General features: G+C 34.7%; 1 protein-coding gene across 1 annotated transcript in view; it reads right to left on the minus strand.

Annotated features, from left to right (window-relative positions):
* Window positions 1-27,727, minus strand: part of LOC149802978 (cadherin-87A-like) — a 120,175-nt gene that overhangs the window by 34,264 nt on the left and 58,184 nt on the right. The window contains exons 9-17 of the mRNA XM_089952513.1: window positions 27,559-27,687; window positions 26,047-26,169; window positions 25,156-25,234; window positions 24,475-24,632; window positions 23,411-23,620; window positions 22,375-22,542; window positions 5,715-5,876; window positions 3,769-3,833; window positions 210-462 (exon numbers count right to left, since the gene is read on the minus strand). Coding sequence (XP_089808639.1) covers window positions 210-462; window positions 3,769-3,833; window positions 5,715-5,876; window positions 22,375-22,542; window positions 23,411-23,620; window positions 24,475-24,632; window positions 25,156-25,234; window positions 26,047-26,169; window positions 27,559-27,687 — 1,347 coding nt within the window. The remainder of the gene's footprint in view (window positions 1-209; window positions 463-3,768; window positions 3,834-5,714; window positions 5,877-22,374; window positions 22,543-23,410; window positions 23,621-24,474; window positions 24,633-25,155; window positions 25,235-26,046; window positions 26,170-27,558; window positions 27,688-27,727) is intronic.

Below are 27,727 nucleotides of genomic sequence, written 5' to 3' on the forward strand. Positions count from 1 at the left end.
AGTTACTATTTGGTATTTAATATAAATGAGTAGGTATATACACAGGCATGCATAATATCATTTGCATATATACATGCATGTGTGTATACATACATACATACATACATACATACATACATATATACATGCATACATACATACATACATACATACTGCATGTAACTAATTATATTAAAGATTTCAACTTAAAATCTAGTCAAAACATTTACCTTGACCCTTAAGAATGATATATTTATGAATTCCGTCTGATTCTCGTCAAGAAAAGCAGTATATATTTCCTGTTGAAATACTGGCGGATTGTCGTTTTTGTCAACAAGATTGACGATTAGTTGAGTTTGATTGATTCTACCTCCTCCATCTGTTGCAATGATGGTAAGATAGATTTTCGATCTATCCTCTCTGTTTAGCTGATCTTTTCTGCAATTGGTGACAACCTGTCCTGTTTTGTTGTTTACTGAAAATCTTTAAATTAAAATTATAAGATTGATGATGAAAATACAGCAGCATGAATTGTGATACAGAATATTCTAATTGGTGATGGATTACAAATGATTAACATTAATTTTTTTATTTCCCTTCACCAAAATTTTATTTTAATCACGAATTGAAAGATACGCACACATATAAACACCTTTCGAGATTAATTGTTCTTTTGCAAAACAATTTAACAATAGCAAAAGCAAAGCACTAACTGATAATGGAACATACGTAATCGCACTAATCATTAATTATAACTGAGTGTATTTATAATAGTTTTATTTACTCTGTGTCGTCTTGCTCACCGACCTTTCATTAGTGTATCATATAAGGGCCATGACGATAATAGTTGAGGAATCTTATATTCAGCCACACTTACATTCTTTTTAAGACAGAATAAACGTGTATGAAGTTACTGCAACACAACTTATAATAGAAAATAATACACTTATATCAAGGTTGATAAGAATTAGGAATTATTTTCTCGTTTGCTTTCACCAAAATTTTGACCTTAATCAGGCATTGGAAATTACGCACACGCAAACACATGCTTGCTCGTTACTTTTTCTTAAATCTCCGTATCTAACACTATTTCATAATAGCATAATCAAAGCACTGGCTGATGTTAGAAAGTAAGTATCAAGCATCTTATTATAACTGACTGCATATGCGGTACTTATATTTATTAAGTTTAATGTGATGTAGAAAGAACGCGGTGAGTTGAAAGAACATGCGTTCAACACTATAGCATATTATAAAATAATAAAATATCTTGAAGCTATTATAAATACAATTGTATTCCTGTTGAAAAATATTAATTAACTAAATTCCCAAGTTCTCTAAAACATGTGAACACAAATATATGGCACAACTGCCAGAGTTTGTTTGATTGCAGTGATAGTTATGCAAGAATGTGTATACACCTTTTTGGCATAAGAAACACATGTAAGAAGATACAAAACGGTCTCTTTTAGAGTGTAATCAAAACGATTCAGCCCATAGTATTTTTGGAATATTAGCATATTTTGGGTGCGTCAGGCATCGTTGAAATATTAGTCGTGCTCGATAAGGAATAAACGTTTTGTTTAAATTTGCACAAGATATTCGCTGTTAAGATAAAACAAAGTTATACAAAGTACAGATTATATATCAGCAGATAGAGAAAAACATAACGTAAACATCAGAAAGACTATATAGGCACCCAAAATGTATCATGGCAAAATTAATTTGCCTCTAAGAATATTATTCTGCAATCAGTAAATCGTACTTTAACTGCCTCAACAAATTAAGTTTAAATATCGACATTTCTGTCTTAAACGGACTACTTTATTCTTTATTTTTTCAAACCATATTGGGTTTTATTCTAAATTGTGTTTCGTGTTTAACCATCAATTGCTTATAAAAGTATGACCCTCACTAAAGTTGCCGCAGTTATTATCTGCCTTTGATACTTGTGCAGAACAAAGTGTCGTTTCGTTCTTTTCCTCTCTCTCTCCCTGTGTTATGCATCTTTCTGCTTTAAACAAATAAAACTAAAAGGAAATTAATATTCCTTTTTAGGAAAGAGTCAAGGGGTTTAAATTTTGAATTCCTTGGAAACGTGAAAATGGTTATGTCGATTAAAGCATTATAATATTTTCGAAGGTCTATAACGGTTGTAGCATACCACATGTTGACTACGGGCTAACTGATTAATAATGTGGGATTTTGAGAAAAAGGGTAGATGTCTACTTTTCCGTAACGATAGTGCAAGTTTATTAACATTTGCATTCCAGTGATCATCATTGGATTTACCTGTGACCTAAACAAAACTAATTTGTGTTCATCAATCCAAGAAGTGCAGCAAGGATGATCTCTGCGCTTATTGTATTTTCACATAAACATACGGATACATTTTCTATAATTTATCTTAGACCCAGAGACATGTTCATACATGTGTGACTTAAACAAAAATACATTTTAATTGATTTGTACCTGCAACAGAAACCTATACTATTATCCGCATCAAGGGAGATCGTACATATCTCTGTTGCACCTGTAGCCTGGATACCGATAATTGCGGGAACATTTACAATTTTAGCTGCACAAGGTTCCTATACGATTACGTATAAAATGTGGGAAAGATCGCAACCCTGACGTACTTGTATTGAAAATGAAATAGATTGTGAATTGACTATAACGGAGCAGCTTCTATCAGTGTAAAACTATACATCCATTTAATAAAATCAGAGCGAAAGCCGAGATATTCAAAACTTTATTTTAGATAATGTTGTAGTTAACATTGTTAAAGGCATTTGGTTTCTAAACATATAAATTCGCAGGATAAGTCTTGCCGTTCTATGTAATCACAATTATTTCTAATAAAAAAATGGAACGATCTTTTACTGCACATGTTTATTCCATTTGTATGATTTGGACATAGCATTACCTTCTTCACTGGGAATAATTTTCGATACGATAATTGCGAGATAGGTCTCAAATTTGTAATGTTATTTGCATGTTAGGGGTCAAAATCTATGCTAATTACCAATTAGACAGATCATATCAAAGAGGGGTCTGAGTAAATGCTGGTCTGATAAACATTTTATACACATACATTTTACTCCATTTTGGGACGTGGTTATACATTATTAATGTTTATGCAGATTTTTAAAGCATTCTGTTATTTAGTTTGGCAAAGTTTAAATTTAACTTGCATTTGCTGTTATAACTCAGATTCTTGAAATTAACTTTTACATTCTGTTTCCATTTTGCAAAAGTGGCAAACTAAAAAGCCACAATATTCCTCTTAATATGGTCATGAATCGTGACAGAAACATTATTTCTAGTCTTAATTTATTGATATTTCGATGGGTTAAATTCACTACCAGCAGTTTCGTTTGTCCCAATTTAAACTTTTGAATGCAATGCCTCCGTACAATATTAGATGATAAAGAACTTATCTTCCCACACCAAAGTCATCTAGATATTTCGTTCTAAAAATATGATTGTATTAAAAAGGCATTTGCTGAAACTAGACGCGTATCCTCATATATGCGTTCCTTGTGTTCTGTTATATATGCGTTCTTTGTATTTTTGATACTGTGTTTACTATGCTTTGAAACTTAGAAAATGATAAGCGCGTGAAGTGGCAACACTTCAATGAAAGACAGCACGCACGTCTATCAGTAGAAAAGGTCCATGGAATCAATACTTATTTCACTGCGTGGCTTCAAAGTGACAGTTAACTTTATCCCTGTTGTATCTTAAAACATTTCAAATAACCAGAAATAACAAACAAAATCAACTTACAATGTATTGTCCCCGGACAGACTATATGTGATATTTCCATATTCACCAGTGTCGTTATCTGAAGCCTGCAGAAAGCCAATTAAAAGATATATTTTGATGAAATCAAATTTATAGATAGCTTTGAAAACTCGAATATTGTATAAATCGATAGAACTATATGTATTTATCTTTGTGAGCATTGTCCCATTTACCGTGTCAACAGAAGAATCAATTATGGCCGGTTCCATCAAAATCTTAAAGAAGACTCAAAGATTATTGTATCGCGTATCAAATAAATGTGTATTGAATTGCAATTTATCTTTAAAGTGTAGGGATAAAGTTTCATTGATATTGCAAAAGTATTGAAAAGTGTCTCTTCTCATTTTTAAACTTTCTGTTATTTTAAAAAATATTCTCGTTATCTCCTCAATATCGACAATAAATTTTACAGTTCAGTCCAAATTGGCATGTCGGTAAATATATTGTCTAAACTTTTTATATGTATTTGTATTGACCAAAGTTGTCTCAGTCGCATATTTGTTATCTCATGAATGGTAAAAGTAAAGTCCAATTACACCACCACAAATGCTTGAAAGAATCTAATTATTCAACATGTTTTGACACATACTGCCCACAGTCTAGCATAACTCCATCTTAATAATATCATTGACATTTAGTCTCCATTACTTCGTTAACAGGCAAAGGCTTATGGCATAATTGTGCATATGAAAATGTATTATATCCACAAGGTTCATTTGCAATGTGTTTCTTTCGCAATTTAAAAAGATACATTACTTCATCAAATTTAAGCTACTTATGTGCATGATATGAAATTAATAAATTGCTAATTGTAAGGAAATTTTCAACTGCACACTTGAAACAGTTATGAAATATTTTGATTAAAAATTGTTTTTATCATTTTTAAGGCGGAGACCATTAAGTTGATTTTAAAAGATGACAATCACAGTTGGTTTTTCACAAATGGAGTTTGATAATAGTACTGTTAAATATGATACTTTGACATAAAATAGATGACAATGGTCAATTTCGTAACAGTTTTAAGTGTGGGCCTGCACATGCTAACTATTCATCTTGGCTACATTTTCTTTTATCAATATTATCTAATGCAAGGGAATCTTCTACAATTATCGTGAAATCAAAAAGTGTTTATATACGAGATCTTATGAACTATCTTAATAACAAGAAAGCAAATTATCAAAACCGCAATATATTTATAATATTGTTTCCTTGCGATGACGTCGATAAACGTATCATGTTCATCTCTGACTGCCAACAATTGGGGCACACTGCCATCAACGTGCTTGTACGTTTCAAACTTAGCAATGTATCTAGTTTCGCTCTTTGAGAATTAAGTTTCTTTTACTCAGAGTGATTGTTTCGAGAAATTGTAGTTTAAAATGTGTGTTAACAGATATGTTTCAATCTACGGTGATATTCATGCAAACTCACTTCTTGTTTCTTACACAGAATTCAGGAATATGGCATATATATATATATATATATATATATATATATATATATATATATATATATATATATATATATATATATATATATATATATATATATTCATTTGGTATATTTTAAATGCATGGACAATTAAGATGATAATATTATAAGGCAATCACTTCTGGCATGCAATTAGCGTGGAAATTAAAAGGTGTATATGCACGAGACCTATTAGGTCTCCCTAGCTCAAAGAATGCGAATTGTCCCAACCACAATTTGCTTCAATGTTGTTAGCTTGAGATGCCATCTATAAATAAATCCATGTTTATTTCTGATTATAAAAATATGGGCTAACCAGCCTATTGATGAAGCTTTCAATGATGAAATAGCTAAGATTGACGTTTTTGTCTCGAAAGAAACTGAATGATTCAGACGTATATTTTGTTACATACATAAAATGTAGTTTAAAGGTATGCTACAAAATTGTTTCAACATACCATGATGTTAATGACTGGTGTACCATTTTCTACCTCCTCGTCCATCCATGCTCTGTATGTCTCATTTTCAAACTTTGGAGAGAACTCGTTTACGTTTTCAATCTGAACTGTTACTGTTGCTGTATCTGTGTGAGTTGCATTCTCATACTCCATGGCAATGACCTAAGTTTAATTTCGTTAAAACTTTAGGAGATGTTGTTTTTTTATATTCGTAAATATTAAAGAAATAAATACATTTTAATCATAATGAAATCAAAAAAATTAATCGACATATTACAGTCATGAAATTTAATTAACCTCTGTTCCAACCGAAACCAATGTTGTTCGCCTCACACCATCTAACACCTATGCAACTACAGACGACAATCAGGTTTCATATATATATATATATATATATATATATATATATATATATATATATATATATATATATATATATATATATATATATATATATATACAATAATTAGCGTTATCAACTTCTCAAGCAGTCACCACTAAGTCTAGTGCTTGAGTAAACTAGTTCTGCTTAGGGTTTTGCCCTTTATCTTGACATTTATTTAAAGTCGAAATATAAAATATCCTTGATAATTTTGGTAATAACTGAAAACAATAGCAGCAGGGAGGGCGAACAACCTCTAATTGGTTCACTCTCCGTTTCGCAAAAGAAGCCTTCTTGAAATCGAAAAAAAAATCGCGATTGTCTCAGTACCCGGTATAAGACAACCCTGTCAAAACTCTAATTGACTTTCCCGGCCGAAGTTTTTCTGATCAAAAAATAGCAGCGATCGCGTCGGTGTCAAGTTGGAGGCAGCGTCCTCGTTGCTGCTATTAATTAAATCATTATTATATAAATAATGGCAAACATCGGAGAACCATATTCCGCTAAATTAGCACGAGAGCGACTAGAAGCAATCAAAAAATTTCTTCCTGATCGTGATTCTGTAATACAAAACTTCAAGAACGTCAAGAAGCACAAGTTGAATTTTTAGTGGGTACAGAACAGTTATTTAAACCATTACAGCGGTTACTGAAAAAGCTATACGGAGAGATATTAATGATGAGGAGGAGAGGAAGAAGGGTATTCTTCCAGTATTATAAGAGAGCGCTGCGCAGACTGAAAAAAATAGCAGCGAGAACTAAAAAAACAAAAAAGATTTTACGAGAACTTCCAACTGATATAGCTGCAGCTGAACCTCCACCAGTCGGCGAAGAAATACTTGAAAGTATTGGAAAAATTCGTACTGAAGTTGCCGACGTGAAAAAAGAACTTGCATCTAAACCAATAGGAGAAAATATTGAACTGATTGCAAGATTTAGGGAAGGTTTTGTCGAAGATATTAGAAATACTTAAAGAGAAAAATTACCTGAAAAAATATTAATTAGTACGTTTAATAAATCTAGTATTTTAAACTCCGGTTCTGAAAAAGTAAATGATGATAATATTATTAAATGGATATATCGTATATACAAAAAACAAGCCAGAGATGATGATTTAGAATACAGAAGTCTTTTTGAAGAAATACAGAGACTTTATTAAGAGAGTGTGAAACAAATAAAACAACAGCAGCAACAGATAGAACAACAACAATCTTCTCCACCGCAGCAAAGGTTGATGTCGGAACTTAAAAGGTCTGAAGAGATACTTAAAAAAGCAAAAGAAAAAAGATCACCCTTAAGACTATTTAAGAAAAGCGGGGAAACAGAAGGTGCAACCGGAAGTGGTTTGGGAAGTGGTCTTGTTTTGTTCTAACAATATCCTCGATGATGTGCAACGGTTAGAAGTTCTCATAGGAGGAAAACAAGCTGGAAATAACTCACCAGAAATAATTAATGAAGCAGCTAATATTTGTCGACGATTATTTGAAGGCGGTATCATAGATACTGATATTTACCGAGAACGTATTGATGAGCTCGTTGATGATTATCATAGTGACTAATTGTCACAGTGATCAGATAAATAAATAATTAAATAAGATGATCGTACCCAATTCTCATCGTAGACCAATCATGGTCAGGGTGGTAAATTCACGATACCCAGTATATAGGATGACTTACGGAAATGGACTTAGTGATGTTGTTCGGGGTTTATTCACAAGGATAGCCCCCAAAGCAATGCCAATTGTAAAACAATTATCGATGAAAGCCATGGATATTATTCGTGACAAAGCTCCTGGTGCTATTGGTAATGTTGCCAGTAAAGCATTATTGGCAATCAAGGATAGACTAGCACGATTAATACGCAGACAAAAAGCGGTCCAACCACCACCAGTAAAATTACCTATTACTGAAGTTATGCCCGCAGATGTCAGTAAAATAATAAATCAAGCAGTAAATCAAAAACTAGCAACCTTGATGAATCAAGGACTGAAAAAGTAAATACAAGTCTGATATCAGGAAGTTGTCTTCGTTTTAGACGATAACAAATTATAATAAAATGTTTAAACGTGAATCCGACACAGCGTTTTGACATAAAAGAACCGGTTCTTAAAAATGAATCAGTGCGTGATTTTCAGTATTATTCTTATGACGCTTTAAATTCAAATCAGCAAGGACGAATTGAATTGCAAGTTCAAGATACAAGTAGATATTTCTTACCCGCTGAAGCATTTATTGAAGTAGAAGGTGAAATTATAAAAACAGATGATACACCATACGGAGATGATGTTAAAGTCGGTTTTGTTAATAATGGAATCATGGCCTTGTTTGAAAGAGCTACGCATATGGTTGACGGAAAAAAATTGAATCAATTGAAAATAATGTTGATGTAGCTACAACAATAATAGGTTTGGCAAGATATTCTGATGATTATACAAGATCAGCTGGTGCATCAATGATGTTTGCTAAGGACACTTCTGATTTTCCTAACAATAATCAGTACAATATAAGACGACCAAGAAACAATGCCAACAACTCTGACGCTGATGTATGGCCGGTGGTTCATGGTGCTAATACAGAATTTCATTTAGGATTTACAACGCGTAAAAATAATGTTGAGTGGTGATCGTAGAAGATTTTCATGTGCAATTCCGTTGTCGCATATATTTGGATTTTGTAGAGATGTTAGAAGAGTAATTTTTGGAGCAAAACACACTGTTGTGATTTTTAGAAAACCTACTGACAATGATGCTATCTGGCGACCCGCGGGTGATGCTGATAAATGAATACTAATAAAACTTTCGTTGTGGATGCCGGTAATGACCCCGGCAATTAATGAAGAACATCGATTACATTCTTTCATGAATCAAGATTTTTAAATCGTTGTTATCATGGCATACAGTAACCACAGATAGTGTTCAAAGTAGAATTAATGGTTTATTTACATGGCATATAGCATCGCAGGAGAAAGTTTCTGCACCATGACATATTTTCATTGCTTTTCAAGATATTGCACGATTAAACTCATAAAAACGGAGTCATATGATATTTGATAAACTCTGTGTTTCTGAAGTTTCTTTAAAAATAAACGGACATCAAGAACCATCTGAGAATATACTGTTAGATTTTAATACTAATCATGTTGCACGTGTATATCATCGTTTGACGAAATATCTAGGACGTGATCTAAATATAGATACTGGCTAACAAATATCAGAATTAGATTTTACGACATATCATCCGATCTATTACTTTTAACTGGAACATCTTGATTTAGTTAGACAATCTGTTGTTGATATACACTTTCGAGCTAATGTAACAGCCCCTTCTGTTCAAGCAGCTGGTCCACCAGTTGTTTATAGAGATTACAGAGCAATCGCAGTTATCCTCAGCGATAAAGCAATGTTACTTGAAAGTGTTGGTGGGCGAATGAAAGTTATTGATGCACCAGTGGAAAACATGTAATATTTTCAAAAACATGTAGACAATTAGACCAACCGTGTTAATTATAAAAATGTCATATAATCACGTTAGTGTCAGTCTGACTCCAGGTCAAATCAAGAAATTACAGTCTGCGTCGACAAAAATAATTGGAACAACAATAACGTTAAAACATAATCAAATCACAGGTGGTCAAAACACGTTATCGTTGACAGAATGTCAAATCAAACATATCAATAAAGCTAAACAATCCAAGACTGGAGTACGACTTCAACTTTCCCCCGGAGCTATCAGCGACGCAGTTAAAACTGGTCATATATTTCCACTTCTTGCAGCAATGCCAGCATTAATTCCTGCTGCTGCCCCAGCTGTTGCAAAAGCAGGCGCGTTAGGTGCTGTTGGATCCGCTGCTGGAATGGCATTAAAGAAAGCAACTGGACACGGATATAAAAAGGAGCGAGTCTAAGACTTCCAGGAACTCCGCCCTCATGGTATCCGAAACGTCTCGCACCGATGTCAAATTTTGATTTACTCGATGCTGCTAAGCAACTTAAGATAAAAAATTTCAGAGGTGTTTTTATGTGAGATCAGTTACCGAGCCAGCCGAATACCAGCGAAAATGGAATTATTGATCTTGATAACAGCGATGGTCCAATAATTCATTGGGTTGCTTACGCGATTGATCCACGTGGAATTGTTTATTTTGATTCGTATGGGTTACGCACCGCCAGTTGAATTTCTAAAATGCGTACAAAGTACTCCATTTCAAATTCCAGTTTGGTACTCAACGCTACCAACACAAACATTAACCGATCTACCAATATGCGGCCGTGAAGTAATTAATGTACTAGACGCGTTATCAAAATCAACCAAACCACCTCACAAAGTCGTGCACGAGTATACCGCAGATAAATTCAAAATTGTAAACAATCCCTAGGATAATAATGGTTGATATTTACGGAAGATCTCTCAGCACAAATAAAAGTAAAAAACGCGATGATATTGATTTATCAAAAGATGCGACCAAAGATGAAATCGATAATCTTTTAACCCTGTCCGGGATAGATCCAGATGAGGTTGTTATTTTTCAGGACCGATATGGCAAGCTAAAAACCAGCAATATCAAATGGAATGACAAAGTTCGACGAGTACTCAGGGCGGTCACGGATAACATCCCTATGTTTACTGACAGTGGAAGAATCAGAGATTCAAGTATATCGTTTACAACCATTAGAGATGAAATTGCAAGAAGTGTTGCTAATCGCGTAAAAATACCGGTGACACAATGACAGGTGAACTAAACATGAACGGAAATAAAATAGTAGCCCTAACAGATCCAACATGTGATAAAGATGCCGCGACGAAAAAATACGTTAACCACAGCACCGTAGATGGTAAATTATCCACGTTGCGGGCCGAGTACGATGTTCACGTCAATATGTTTACAAATCACCGTAGAAACTTTAGAAAAATTAATTAAACCGCAGAGGAATTCTTTGGTACTGCGCTCACCGCTGATATGAAATTCTCTGATATCAAAATAACATTGGATACGATTAAGAAAACACAAGAAGACGTCGTAAGTGGAATTCCTGAAATCGTTAACAAAATTAGTCTGATTAAAATTCCACCCGGAGTTACTCCGGGGAATATTACCAACATCGTATACACAGTATCATCTAGATTCGCAACATGGTCAAAACAAGATAATACTATCAAATATATTGCAACAGTCACTGGTGTGTACAGGCTGTCTGTGTTCAGTGTTGAAAAATTTGAGATATTTACAACGTATCCCTGGCGGCATTCAACTGATAAGTTTTCCGGGGTTGTGTCTGTTGTGTTAAATAGCGGAACCGAAGAAACATTTATGCTGGAAGCAGCTGAAATTAACCGCAACATCTTACTGGTGTTGCCTAGAATTTGTAGCTGAAACACCTCAATTGATTACTGCGTAACATAATAATGGCGCTGACAGCGTTAACAACAACATTAGATGCACAACAATATAGATACGATCAAGCACGCGAATGGCAATCAGAGTTAAAAGCCAGCATTGACCAGTATACGTTGAAAGTAAAAAAAATACAAACGACTTGTAATCGCGCTGGATGCTATAGTTTATTCAGTATCCGCGTTAGTTGCATCCACCGGGGTAGTATTATCAGCGTTAACGTCAGTAACAACTGCAATAGCAGTAACAATATGCGTTTCATCATCGGCTGCAATCGCATGTGTTTTTAATATTATCGCGAAAAAGATATCCACGTGCACGAGCACAAAACTCAACGACGCCGTTGTAAAATCAAACACAGCCACAGCCGCGTACTCGAAATTATCGTCGTTGTTATCAAGCCTCGACGACACAGCCATAACAGATTCAGAATTCGTGATAATGACAAAGACATACAATGAAGTCTTCCATTTGAAAGAAGAAAAAATAAATAATGACAGAACTACTTCAGCAGATAGCCGCAAATACAATTCCGGTAAAAACCACGATGATAACAGTATGCTCAACCAAGCCTGAATTCGGTATTAATTTGCCAACTGCGATTCCGGTAAGGGAGATCGCGCTGGCACAGTTGCGAGTATAGCACAGCTGGCCAAATATCAGATCAAAATCATCTGGTGGATTACCAGGGAATAATTCGTTTGTGTTTGCAAATATAAAAAAAATCCAGATGGTACTCCCGACTGGAACGTTGTTGGAATACCAACCGGTTGCCATCAAATCGATGAAATCAATGAGGAATTACAACGTCGAATAAAAAATATCACAACAAAGGAATCCAAGATAACAATAACAGCTCACGAACCAACGCTGTCATCTGTAATCGAGATAAACTCTCCCGACTACGCAGTGGATATATATCAGTCATCGATCAGATTAGTGTTAGGATGGCCTGAAATTTCACCACCTGAAATATCATCGCGACCACCGTTACCAGAACCAAAAAGATCTGATTATACCACGGACGATAAATCATGCCATGGAATTACCCCATCATACGAAGCTTATATGTTACGGGTTTTTGTTTTTGAACGAGGAAATCTCGAAGAAACAATCAAATCTATCACTGATTACTTAGAATTAAACACTAAGTAGAAAACCTACGACGAAGTTTCCAAGAACATCTTTTTGATACAAGTTCACGCAGTGAAATTATCAAGCAAATAGAAGCATTAAATCAGCTTGTATCCGACATGGAATATCTATACCATTGATTAGTTCAAGCAATAATTAATTATGATAAGATCATAAATAGCGACGATAAACAACGGTTTTTTAAATGCATTTAAGATATCAGAAGCTGACCTACCGACATTAAAATCTCCTGGGTATAACGCAGACGAATTTTAAAAAAAATCCACCGCCAAAATCATTGATGAGTTCTTTCCTGAAATACTTACACGGTACAAGGAAATACTACCGGTACCAACCATTGACAGACAGAACAATAATCCACAAGGAGAAGGGCGACATGTATCCCCGGAAATCGTAAATATAACCCAGGTGGGCGCGGTCAATCTTGTGTGTGATATCGTTGACGTAAGTTACAGCACAGACACAACAATGTCAAATCAAGCGCAGCAAGGATTTATTCTTTATTCGTTCACACCGAAAGATCCACCCGGATTTCTGATTGTACAAGAACCGATCAATCCGGTCTATCTACGATGTCATAATCGTCTGTTAACAAGAATAAATTTCAAACTAACTGACCTATCCGGGCATTTGCTGGATTTGAGGAATGCGACAATAAATATTAATTTACTTGTAAAATCCTAAGGATTTCCAATCGTGAAAATCTACGATTTTCAAATCTATCATTTCAAGGAAACAGTACAAAAGAATATTTCTCCGTTCTTGATAAAGTCAACAAGGCGGATTGACAAATACTCTTCAAATTTCAGTAAAATATTATAAGAAATTTATATTTTACTGAAATTTGCTAGATTTACACGATTTTGACTACCTGCAACCCTAATAAAATTGAAAAATCAGTCGATTTACACGATTTTGACTACCCATTATCCTATCAAAATTGAAAAATCAGTCGATTTACACGATTTTGACTACCTTATTATTTTCAGAATTAACAGCGTCGACAGATTTTCAGCAAAAAATAAATTTCTTATAATATTTTACTGAAATCTGTCAGTGTAATCAGAATTACAAAAATATTATAAGAAATTTATTTTTTACTGACATTTCCTAGATTTACGCGATTTTGACTACCTGCTACCCTATCAAAATTGACAAATCAGTCGATTTACACGATTTTGCCTACCTTATTACCATTCAGAATTGAGAAATCAGTCGATTTACACGATTTTGACTACCTTATTACCATTCAGAATTCAGAAATCAGTCGATTTACACGATTTTGACTACCTTATTACTTTCAGCGTCGACAGATATTTAGTAAAAAAAAATTTCTTATAATATTTTACTGAAATCTGTCAGTGGTGAAGGACAAGGAAAAAAATAATCCTCCTCGTTTTCATTAGACAGAATTTTTTTTTGTTGCCTCACACGAGTATTAATTATCTTCTTTGCTTCACATCCACGAGATAGTTCTGATCTAATTTTTTCGATTGCACGAGACAACGAAACAAATTCCTTTACTCGCTCTTATACCGTAGCTAACAATTGACACATAGCCGTCTGAATCTTCTTAATAAATTTATACTGAGATGGTAGAGTGTATGATTCTCCCTCGTTTCGCTCTTGCAGCGTTTCAAAATCAGAAATAATTAATTTCAGGATTTAATTGACCGGATATATTTATACCGTCGTGTTCTAATTTTTTAATAGCAGGAATTACATCATTGATATTTTCGTAATTCATTATATATATATATATATATATATATATATATATATATATATATATATATATATATATAAAACTTTTAGACCAAAAATGAACAGTTTGATGATGAGCGGTTATCATTCATGGTTCCCTTCACTGGCCTCTGTGTCTTTCACAGAATCAATTTCTTGAGACTTTTGTCTTTTTTGAGACTTTTGTCTTTTCTAGAGACCTTTCTTATGGCCTTCTCGGCATTCCTATCACCGTTTCTTTTGGCCAACATTCTCTCTGAATGTTTTTTTTTTTTGCGGGGTACCCAAGTGATTTAGAACTTATGCATCCACTCTACTGTTTATTTTGGGGGCGAAATGCATTTCATGTACACCCCCAAGGGTGTCAACCCCCGGGCAGTGCAAAACGCACTCATCACGTTGTTTGACGTGCTGAGAGAGATGTACATGAACGCATTCGGGCTGCTGGCGCTCCCACTATATAGAAAAATCCTATTATCGGTACCGTCGACAATATGCTTGTTACGAGATTCGAACCACTGACCCCCAGAACGAAAATCAGCCACGCTACCACTGCGCCACGTTCCAGTCTACTGGTATATGATTCAAAAATTATTATATAGTTAACCGTTAACGGATTATAGAGTTAACAGTTAACATTTGTCAGTTTGATCACAAAATACAACTGAATTTTAGTTAACAGAGAAATTATTTACCCAGCTGAATTTTAGTTCACAACTAAAATTCAACTTTGTACCCAACAAATCGGATTTCAATATATGCACCCGAAAATAATTCGGTAAACGGTGTGGGTACTCGTTTTTTGTTTTTTTTTTAATTACTATCGCAGAAAAAAATACAGATGAATCAGGAAACCGAACGAATTTAATAAAATAAAAAATGTTGCTTCATAAAAAGAAAATATTATTTCTTATTTACCCTTACACGTACCATACTGATGTTCCTTGATATAGAACAGGGGAAATTACCGATACTCTTCCCGGAAGCCATTCTCGGCAAACGCAGAACGGTTTGTCGAACTAAGATTACAATTCAACGGATTTTCAACTGATATACAATAGAGAATATACCACAAAAAATATATATCTACAAGTCTGTCTTATGAAAAATACTAGTAAATAATTACAAGTCTGTATTATTATTTCTAACATGGTCAAAGGGAGGTAACTAATCGCAAGACGTGTCCTGAACGGATTTATCTCCCTTAAATAATGCTGAAACCTCGGATTTTAGTGATGTAGACTAACAAAAAAAATTAAATGAATTTAACGGAATACCTACCGATCTAACAATATTGGAAAATAATTTTTTGTTTATATTTTTTAATTTGGATTTGTATATATTTTCTGAGACTTTTTGTACTGAAGACCTGGCAATATCAAAATATTTGCCACCTGCATTCATTGATTGAAAAATTCTCTCTTCGCCAGTCTTTAAATGTATGGATGCAACTGCTTTGGCGCTGTTATCATTACAGCCCGTATTATCTGATCTACAATTCTGACTTTGCGTGACAACTCTCAGATTGGATAAAGAATTTTTCTGAGGGTCTGCGTCAATATGATCGATCACAAGACCATGTTTGATCACCCCCTTGTAACACTCGAATACAAACCTGTGACTGTAATACGTTTTTTCCAACAGCAAATTTAAGATAACCAGTATTATTAACTACACCAACTGGTTTTTTCAGCAGACAGTGTCTGATTGTACCATCACGAGATGTTTCATAATTCTTGATGATGGGATGTGGGACAAATTCTTTTAGCTCCATTTATATGTATTATTTATCTAAATTATAACTTATCTTCAAATCTTGCTATATAGTCTTCAAGAGTTCTTATAACTTTATCAATGACCTTGACATAATTGTTATTTTTGTTGTCACAATAACGTTTTAACTCTCTATACCGTTTACCATCACAACGCGCGCACTGCTGTGTTTTACCCTAACTCCGACACCACATCTTAAACACGATTGTGGACCAAGACTGCCTCTCTTTACACTTTGCGAATGTTGTCCACAAAATTCATTTACACATGATTTGTTACAAGGAGTTGCAGATCCTATCATAAGCCATTTGCACTGATTCATTATATATAATATTTTTTATTTAAATACTTGTCTGAAATATAGCATTGGTGAGTTTTAGACATCAACCACAATCCAGCCTTAGAAAACTTCAAGATTCGATCTTGACAGACCAACCCCTGACTCGTGCAGGCGAGCTCTGACTGATCTGATTAATATTATCAGGGATGTTAAAAACGAATTTCGTGATGATGGTGCATCTCACACATGGTCGACATTTGAAATTATACGCGACGACGACGTTATTGATGCTACAATGAACGATACACGGTCGTAAACCATTATCGATTACCTCTTTGATATTCATCAAAGTGATCAGAAATATTTTTTAAGAATAAAGTTTATTTTGCTAGCAGAAGATTCCGACACGTGGATTATCCGTGACAAACGTGACCCTGTCCTTGCCAATGGAAAAACCGCTTTGTTAAGTAAAACTTTCAAGCCAGGAACGCTGACTGGTATTGATAAACCATATTACTCTCAAGCGTATCCTGTGACCTCGGTTATTAACGGAATTTATCAGCTAAATGATAAACCCAACATTAATGATCTTGCACCAATGAGATTTTCAAGGTTGAATTGTGTAGCCGAACGAGTAATGGAACATTTTACAAATATGAAACGTGGAAATGGTCTGACAGATCAGCGACGTGAAATAATAGCCAAGTGGGCTGAATCGGTTAAGGATACCGAAGCTACAATAAATGATGTTGCCGAGTTATCAAGTAAATTAAAATTTCCAATGGTAGTAAAAACGTTAACCGGAGAAGTTTTATATGACTCAGCCAATAAAGGAACAGGGATACCAATTGAAATTATTGATCATAATGCGCACGCGTAGACCAACACAGTAACAATATTTCCACGAGATCGAACTGTAAAATTTTACCCCCCCCCCTCCAGAAATATATTTGATTTTGTTCACGCATTAAGTAAAAACGATCCTGTATCGGTGTGGCTATTTAAAAGTTCCGAAGATGGAAAGTATGATCAATTTGTTCGACCCAACGGCGAAATATACCGTCAAGAATCTCTCCACGAGGAAATGAAAAAACTTGCGGAAAAATATTTAAAAAATACTGAGCAACTATTAAAAAATTGCTTTACAGTTACGTAAGATGCTGCCCATGCTGCCAGAGAGAGAAATTGGTGGAAACCAACGCGATTTGAATTTCTTAAAGATGTGCAATTAAGTTGTATCTAATACGGTCACGGCGGTTTGTGGAATATCAAGTACAACCACAATGATGTTATTTTGGTGGATATGATCGCGTGTTATCTGGTGAGTTTTCTTGAAATGGGCGAGTGTTCTGGATATTTTGCGCGATTCGGACATCCCATACACGAGATGACAAGAGTTGCAATTAATGGTCCATTACCAGATTTTGATTTGACAGGATTCGCTTGTGTAGTGTAGTTCGAATTCGCTAAAGATCTTTATCCGTGTTGTTATGTTTGGTTTGGTAGACACTTTTCAGAAAAACGCTGGGCACCAATAGTGTTATTACGATATATGATTGATTGTAAAATATTGATATCGTTGACGGTCAGTGAGGCAATTATATCATATCGGAAACAAACCGAAGTTTGGCTACCTACACCTGAACTACTCCCTGCTGCTGACGCTGACGACTTTGATGCGTGATTAGACATTTTCGCGAAAAGTACCACCGAAGAAAGCATTGCAAAGAATCTCGGTAGAAATATAATTGGCAAATTTACTCAAGGTGGAACATATGATCATAAACGGCATTGTGCAAGATTGAGTATGGATCCCGCCGAATATAAACTTGTGGTCGCTGATGCAGCAGCGAAAGATATATATTGTGATCGACAAGATGTTTACTTATCCAACGGAAAAAAGTTAGGCACAATTGTTAGTTTTATCAGTGGAGAATCTCATCAGTATACTCATTTAAGCTCTTCATTGCTAGCTTATGTGTCTATATACCTATTATCGATGATAAATAGATTTCCTCGCACCGCAGTCAGAGTTGCCACAGATTCATTTTACTTGAATAAAAAATATTCAGAATTACTGGCTCGGTTTACAACAACTGATACATCATGGGGGTCGTGGAGAATGAAAGAAGAAATGTCACATAATTATCGTGAATCCCCGGTTGTTGCGGTTAAAGATAGTTGTCGCAGCGATCAAATATCAGAAGTGTCGTTGGCGCCGTCCGTGTATGATCCAGTATCCAGACACAAGACGGTTTATTGAAGCGGACCGGGAGTTTCTGGTAAGACAACTCGGGTGATCGAATTATTTCGACAGAAACACGATGACATGACACGATGACATGATTGTGCTAACACCAACACATAGACTCGCCAGGGAGATGAAACAACGAGGAGTTAATTCTTGTACTTATCACAGCTTTTTTCGATACAAGGGTGACGCATGGACTCCTGATCGAATGGGAGAGAAATACATTCCTAGCATCATCATTTGGGATGAGTTACGCACGGTGTCGCTGGATATATTAAAAATGTTTATCGATTGGTTATTGTTAAAGAACGTAGCTGTGATAATGTGCAGCGATCACGGCCAACCACCACCGTTTGTTGGACGATCTCCACATCATTGGCTAAAGAATTTTGTAGATTGCTATGAAGAAATAACTGATGACCATAGATCACTTGATGCAGAATTAAGAGAATTAAAAACACTAATCAAACTACAACCGAATAAAATTCGATGTGAAATAGCGCGTAAAATAATTCCAGAAACTTCCATGAACGACTTTCTACAAACGTGGAGACCAAATTATTTGATAGTGGCAAGTAGAAAGATAGAGACACACTTCAACGGAAGTTGTTTCAGTTACACAAGGAGAAATTCTCAGCGTTACGTGTACCGTTGTGTTATAGACCAACTGATACACGACGACAGAAGATATACCAGGGCAGACCGAGAAAAAGAATCTTGTATTAAATGACATTGTTTGGTTGATATCAGTGTTGTTGAGGATGCGCTACACGCTGATAAATCTCCGTGGACGCTAGGATACGCGATGACAATTCACTCATCACAAGGATTAACTGTCTCTGATACAGTTGTTAGGATCGTTGATGAACATATCGAATGGTCAAATTTAGTTTATCTTGCAGTGTCCAGAATTAGAAAAATATCTCAACTGCGAAGGATTGTCATGGACGAGTCAGAAACCATTAATGATAATATTGACAACGATATAATAAGAAAAAAATTAGCTAGTTATAAACAACGTGACAAAAAAAAAATAAACGCGATTTTGATCTTGACGCTGAATTTACCAACGCGCTGAAACAACAGCAGAATAATCATTGTACAAGTTGCAATTTTATAATGCTGTGGCAGTACTCGAGTAATAATCCAAGACAATTTACCGTGGATAGAAAAGATAACAGCCGCGGTCATACTCTAGAAAATGTGATGCTGACCTGTCTTGAATGTAATCGACGTAACGGCGCTAGTTAAGTGATCGCTGTGGTAATTGTGTATCTTCGAGAATTATTTGTAATTGTTCACGTGTAAATCCACGTTGAGGAGCAGTTGAATCCAGTCTGTAGATTGCGGGTCTACCCAAGGATCTTACTATGTTAGATATCTTGTCTGCTTTAATACTCCAGACAGGATCAGTTGCTCTTTTCTTTACCACCTTCAAGTTCACCGGGTTCATACAAATATCTTACAGTCACATTGCCCAGCACCGGTTGTTTTGAAAAATCACGTCGTTGTATTGATATAAGCGCGCTTTTGATTGCGTTAACGGGTTTCAACGCAATTGTTCGATTTTTTTCATTATTTAACGCGGCTATCACACTTGGTAATCTTGCAACCCATTTGCGTGATCTCTTGTCTTGAATAAATTCCTTCACGTACTGATATCCAAATAACCGCTCAGCAAGTGTTCGATTAAATCGTTCAACGATCGCCTGATCACGGTGAATTGCAGTATGTCCTCGTCGTAAATTTGACATTATGTTGCTTCATCAACGATGATACTGCACCCTGAAATTCTTTGCCAGAATCAACTTGTAACAGATGTGAACATTGCAAGGGTCCACGTCGATAAATTCGTTTAAACGCAGAAGCAAATTCAGATGATGTTTCTGTTGACAACGGCTCTGCTTCTTTATATCTACTTGCAACATCAACGACAGTTAACGAGTATTTGTACGTGCTACGATGTATAGCATCATGTGGTAAAAATACAATATCAGCCTGATGAACTTCATTTGGAACGCCAACATCAAAATGTGCAAAGTGAATTCGTTTAGGCGGTGGTGGAAATTTGCCATATTGCTTGTCGTACTAACCATTTTTCAGCAGTAGCACGTGTAACTTTTGCTACTTCAGCGAGTTTACTAATCGTTGCTCTACCTTTCCAATATCCTCTTGTGGAATAATAAATCGATTCCATTTATAATTAATTATCAGCACCTAGCGCTAATTTACCTTTCATTGCGAATCTTACTAACCAATTAACAATGATTCCTTCAAAGATTTATTTGTAATGGAATTTAGCGCGTGAATTAATTTTACATCTGTGATATGCCTATGCTGTAGATCTTTACTTTTATAAGTTACATCATGAGCATGACACGCTTTAACAATAGCGTTTATTGAATACTCACCTGTTTTTGGTTGGTCTTGGTTGTCAAGTATGATATCAAGTCGTGTTCCAATGCCACAGTAATTATATCCTGGGAGATGTTTTTCTCCTGGGTATTTAGCCCACGGAGTCCCTGGTAACTTTGGTTATTTTGCTGCAATATCACCTCCTCGTTTTTTTTAAATAATATTATTTGACTTTGGCTTTGGCTTGTCACCGGGAATAAATTTAATTTTTTTTGTACCACGCCGCGTACACTTACCCGTAACCGCTGATCTGTTATATTTTGTTGTAATAGTTGTTAGATCACTTGTTGGGGGTGCGCGCCCTGCATTTCACACAATATAAATCCATAATTATTTATCTTTTATATACCATGAATGCAATTGATTTTTCAGCAACACGAAAGCAAGAACCGATCAAGCATCATGCAGCGCTGCCAAATTCTATCTGAATGATTATCACGGGTCCATCTGGATCCGGTTAGACACAACTGTTACTTAATTTGATAATGAGGTGGTTGAAATGGGATAAGTTGTATTTGATTGCGCCATCTGCGGCGCTATGATGTACTTAAAGATTTTAATGAAAGCGTAAAATCGCTAAAAGGGGACGATGTTATTGAATTTAACACTGATATCGATGAAGCACCGTCTTTAGGTGATATTGATGAATCCATTAACAATTTAGTTGTGTACGATGATGTAATGCTTGACAAACAGTCCAATCCAGCTAGATATTTTCGCGCGGAAGACATAAAAACACAGATGTGATTAATGTTACTCAAAAATTAACACAAATACCACCAGTAATCAGAGACAATTGTAATATTCTTGCTGTGTTTAACGAAGTTGGTGTGCACACTCTACGATATATTTATCAGAACTGGTGTGACGGTGATATGGATTATAATAAGCTTAGAAATTTATTTAGCTGGGCTCAGTCAACCCCGCATGGATTTATAACAATAAACTTAAATGATCCTCGAACACGTTATCGAATTGGTCTTGATAAAAATGTTAATTAATAGCAGCAACGAGGACGCTGCCTCCATCTTGACACCGACGCGATGGCGTATTTTTCTGCGATCAGAAAAACTTAGGCTGGGTAAGTCAATTAGAGTTTTGACAGGGTTGTCTTACACCGGGTACTGAGACAATCGCGATTTTTTTTGCGATTTCAAGAAGGCTTATTTTGCCAAAAGGAGAGTGAACCAATTAGAGGTTGTTCGCCCTCCCTGCTGCTACAATCATTATAAAAAAACACGTATTCATCAGAAAATGATACACCACTTACGGTTATTATTATGTACTTCCTCGATTCATAGTCTAATAGTGAGTTGTTCTTAACCCTTATGGTTATAACTCCATCTCTGAAAATAGCATTCGAAGGCACTACTGCAAAAGTTTGACAATCCGTCTGCTTCTCACATTGAAGTGTCACATTAAATTTGCTGTTGATGCCCTAAAACAGGGAAGGGATCAAATTTGGCAGATTTATTCATTGTAATGGCCTTTCTTTTCCATTCTCAAGAAAGAGAAAGGAACCATAGCGATAGATATAGGACGAACAGTGGAAGCTAGATAAATGGCTATGCAAAAAATAAATCTCGAATGTTCCATTTATGATATTCATTTAAAACATATACATGTAGCTAAGTGACTAAATATGTTAAACAGCGGAGTTTTCAGGAGAAAATGCATATATCAATATTAAAATCAAGCTAGCATCAACAGTTTCCATTACAGCTGGTCAAACATAAAATGAAATTATATTTAACTTCAAGAGCGAAGTGTGACGAGGATTCATTTAACATTAGCTCAACGAACAACCGTGTGAGCAAACTTCTCTGCGATTTTAGCCTTTTAGTCCATCAACCTGTATATATATATATATATATATATATATATATATATATATATATATATATATATATATATATAAACAGCAAGATATTCCCTGTACCAGGTAATGTTCAAGATACATGCAAGAAGGAAAACTGACAACGGATAGTGCAAAGCCATTTTTAAATAGCCCGTCACTGAATATTTATCGAAGGCAATTATAAAACAAACAAAACGAGAAAATTAACACAAAAGAAAACGTTTGAATTTACAAACCTTTACATATACGTGACAGTGTCTTATGGAAGAATTGTTTGAAAAAGTTTATGTTACGTCTACTGGGATGCTATTCTGATATATATTAGAGACAGAGTTTGCAATCCATAAGATGTCCAATCGATAACCACGTGCTTCTACATAAAAAGAAGTAAAATACTCTAAAGCATTATTCTTTGAAAAGTAAAACTATATTTAATTAACGCTCTTACCTGATCTTTGTCAAAAATGTTGATACCTGTTGCACCTCCACAGAATAATACAGGGGTATTTTCACTCGCATTTTCGTCAATTTGGGCAGTATATGATATGTTTTCAAACTTAGGACTATGATTATTTTTATCCACGATTTTCACAGTAACACTTGTTTTTGACTGTGCATTTTCCATCTTAGTCTCGTTGCCTTGTATTATTTCTGTGGCCTTTAAATAAAATATGTATGTTCTATATTACATGAACAGTTTGCAAAGGGTGATTAAAGCCAATGAAAAGGTCGACTTGAACAACATTTGTGTGTATATATATATATATATATATATATATATATATATATATGGCATAGCGAAGTTCTCTCAAAGTCAAAGGCTGTTGCATACATTAGTAAATGGAAAGTAGTATTATGGGTATCCGACGAAGTGCAGAGACAATTTCTCGATTTTGACAGGCTCAAAGCTGATTGTCATAAAGCAAGAGTAAAAAAAACTGCAGTTTCAAGCGAGTTTTATTTTATAAGTTTATATATAATGGAATTACATTCTAAACTGAAAGGTTTAAAAATGTCTTGCCTTAAATATAAGGAAAACATACTTAGCGTGGGTCTCCAAACTAGTCAATGCGCTATGCGGATACATATGGATTATTAGTTGGCCCTACCTTATAATGATAATATTTTATATTCGTTTATATCAAACAGATAGATTCATTTCTTCCACTGTACTATTCTCCGTACATCTTGGAAACTATTTTTCTGGATGTATTTGACAAATATGAGGTTATTTTGAAAGATAATAATTATGTGAAATATATTCCTCCAGATGTAAACGACAATGCATAGAAAGTGTTAAGATCGGCCAATGTGTTGAGAGAAACATGGTTTAGGTGTCAAGTGGCACAATGGGTATACCAAGATAAATAAAATATTGTCTGGTAGCAGAAAGGTATATATCAATACGCTCTCTGAATGTCTACATTGGTAACTCCATGTGCACTAGAATAGCATCTGATACTTTTTAGGTAGTGTTTTCTTGCAACGAAAAGGTTCATGAGTTGTTATTACCTCTACTGCAATATTGCAAATACCGTATATGTCTAGGACGTTCTGCATTTCCCAGTCAAGAATTCCAGTAACTGTGATATCGCCTGTTGACGAATTTATTGCAAATAGATTTCTGCAAAATATACAGTCAGTGCTGTTCTTCTTGAAACATTCGCTGTCTATAATCGAAACAAATAAATATTCTGTTAATGAAATATCATAAAAATAAGAACTACAAATAAAGATGAGCAATTTTCAGTCAATTTTATTACATTCATGGCTGCAGAAAATATATTAAATTTGAGCAATTAAGAATCTTTGTTACTTTACAATGTATATTTTAAAGTAACTGTTACAATTTATATTTCCAAATACGAATTTACTCGAATATTTTACATATAATTTATATCATTTGGTAAATTCAATGGGTGAGATTTTTGATGTTTTAAAATATTGTATCTCCTGCACAAGGTTCTATATAGACTAAATACAGCCAGGCCTGCTCTACGATCTCATATCAGCCGCTCCATCCAATATCATAACGTCAGTTAATAACTACTTTTACAAATACCAACATTTGAGAATGTCATACTAGAGTATTTGTTAATAAAGGTTCATATCTCAGGAAGAAGAATGCAAAGTCACTAAACATGTTGTATATATGGTACCATTGTGTCGACATCCTAAGAGTATAATACTTACTATCAACAAGTGAATATCGAACTTTATTTGGAATGCCTAAGTCCCCATCAAAAGCCTCGACTCTCAATATCTTTGAATTCTGGAAAGCAGAAGAGCGTTTCGTATCCGGTTTTAAAGTTCATTAATTAAGAGTGAATAAATTATACATTCAAACTAAGAGACGAATCTACAAATAATTCAAATGAAGCAATGTCATCTTCATAAATTAGAAAATGAATTTCTACATTTCAGTGATTACAGAATTGACTCAGGGAGGACACTAAACGATAGAACTTGTAAAATACAATACGACCCTCTTACTATGTCAAAGATCGTTAAAAAATAAATTTCATATTATCGAAAGGCTAACTAAGCAATTAAAATAGTCAACCTAGACGTTCACGAAATGCTACCACTAATAAGGAATAGTAACAAATCAACAAGTTATAACATGCATGTAGAGAAGAAGCAGGCTGTATAGCCTGACCGCATATTAAAATTTAGGTCAAATACGAAGGTATGTACTATACAGTTTCAATTCTGGATAACATTTCTGGTTTTAGTCAATTGTACATTTTATCCTCATTATAAGACTACATATTAAGACTACATCAGATATCAGATCGAACATAACCTACCTATGTGAATCTAAGAAATCATACCCGATTTATATATCGATAGTAAAACTATTATTCTCAGTGTATATCTGTTATATCATATACTGACGCACAATAAGCAAACTGGCAATAAATTGTGTATGAAACGGCTCTAATTCGAATGCTTTGCGGATCTCTCACTCTCTCTATACTGGGATGGATGGGTGTTGAATCTTAAGTCATCAGAGGTCTTCGGCATTATTTGATCTCACTGTTGTCAGATACTGAGGATTTGCATTGAACATACAGTACGTACGCTGTAATTATCTTCGACAATATCCCTCATGTAAGGTAATCCTATGAAGAAAGGAGGTTTGTCCTGTACGTCCTTAACCTTAATGGTCAGATTGGCCGGTACCGCGGTAAGGTTGCAGGTATCCTGAAAAGAACATAATAAAAGAGACCCTACGATTGCCTGTGAAACATTAACGTTATATATATATATATATATATATATATATATATATATATATATATATATATATATATATATATATATATATATATATATATGTGTGTGTGTGTGTGTGTGTGTGTGTGTGTGTGTGTGTGTGTGTGAGAAGAGAGAGTGAACTGTTATATTACTCAGTAAGGAAATTAGAAGTAGTACTTTTAAAGTATTATTATTTGAGCTTTCTTGTTTGTCCTAAATTGTAAACGAAACATTACATGAAATTATAACATACAGCTGGAAATCTAAGGCTAACAAGCCGTAGGACAAACAGGCAAAGAAGGCAGTATTATGGAATACAATATGCGAACTATTATGATGCCCTTGCATTCTCTGCAAGCAGTTTTCAAGACAGTTGCAGAATTGTTTGAGGGGTAAACGATGGTTGTACATTTTAATTTTATTCTGAACCACCAAAGTATTTGGTTTATATTTGTATTCAGTGATGTTTTCCGTACTTCTTTCTTACTTTAAGTCCACCTTTAAAACAAAGTTTGAAACAAAACCGGTGAAAACCTTTTCTCTCGCTGTATAAGCTCTTCGCATATATCAAAGAGCTGGAAAGACTCCTTACAAGCATGACTATTTTGGTTTCACAGGTAGAGATTGTTTCCTCACTTCATTTATTTGTTCAAAGTTTCAAATGTCTTTTGCGAATAACAGTAATTATGATTCCATGCCTGTATGTACTATATCAGATCAAGACATACTTTGTTTCAAATGATTCTTTTACATGAAACTGGATACAGCTCATGACATGAAAATAATTGAGCGGCATAAGAGCCTTTTGTTCTATTCTGCTGAAACTAAAATAACAAAAGACCTATTTGGAATTACTAGATATACGTACAAAACAAAATTGTATCCTATCGAGATTAGGTATTCTCAAAAGGAAACATCTTAAAGCAAGTATGTTTTACTGGTGTATGTTGCTACTTTTTACGCCGGGTGTCCTTACTTATTTATTTACATGGCATATGGTTAATTAACTTGTTATGAATAAACGACATAAAAACATAAATTATTATCTTTTATGCAAAATTAGTTAAAATTATCACTAAACCTTCATGATGGACTTTTGTGGGGTATGAAAATGCTCAGTTTTAATGTTCATTGCGATCACGAATGGAACAGTGTCAATAAAAAGTTTAAACAGAAAGAAAACTTAGAAATCTACCGAACAACCAAGGCTTTTCAACTAAACTTTGAGAAATGAAACAAAAAACGATATCGTGTGTATGTGTTTTTGTTGTGTGGACGAAAGGAAGAGGAGGTTGGTGGCGGGTAAATATATTAGCAAAAGAGAGTGTTACATACCTGCGCATGAAGGGTAAACTGGTAGAAGCTGTTGTTCTCATAGTCTAAATTGGTCAGAAGGTATAAGCTTCCATTTGTAGTTTCAATGCTAAACGTTTCCTTGTATATCTCAGTCCAGTAATCTACAGACTGGACAGAGATTAAATTATGAGCAATGAAATTATGTGAA

Source organism: Sinohyriopsis cumingii, chromosome 3 (assembly GCF_028554795.1).
Source record: "Sinohyriopsis cumingii isolate HCF-2022 chromosome 3, ASM2855479v2, whole genome shotgun sequence".
Lineage (NCBI taxonomy): Eukaryota > Metazoa > Mollusca > Bivalvia > Unionida > Unionidae > Sinohyriopsis > Sinohyriopsis cumingii.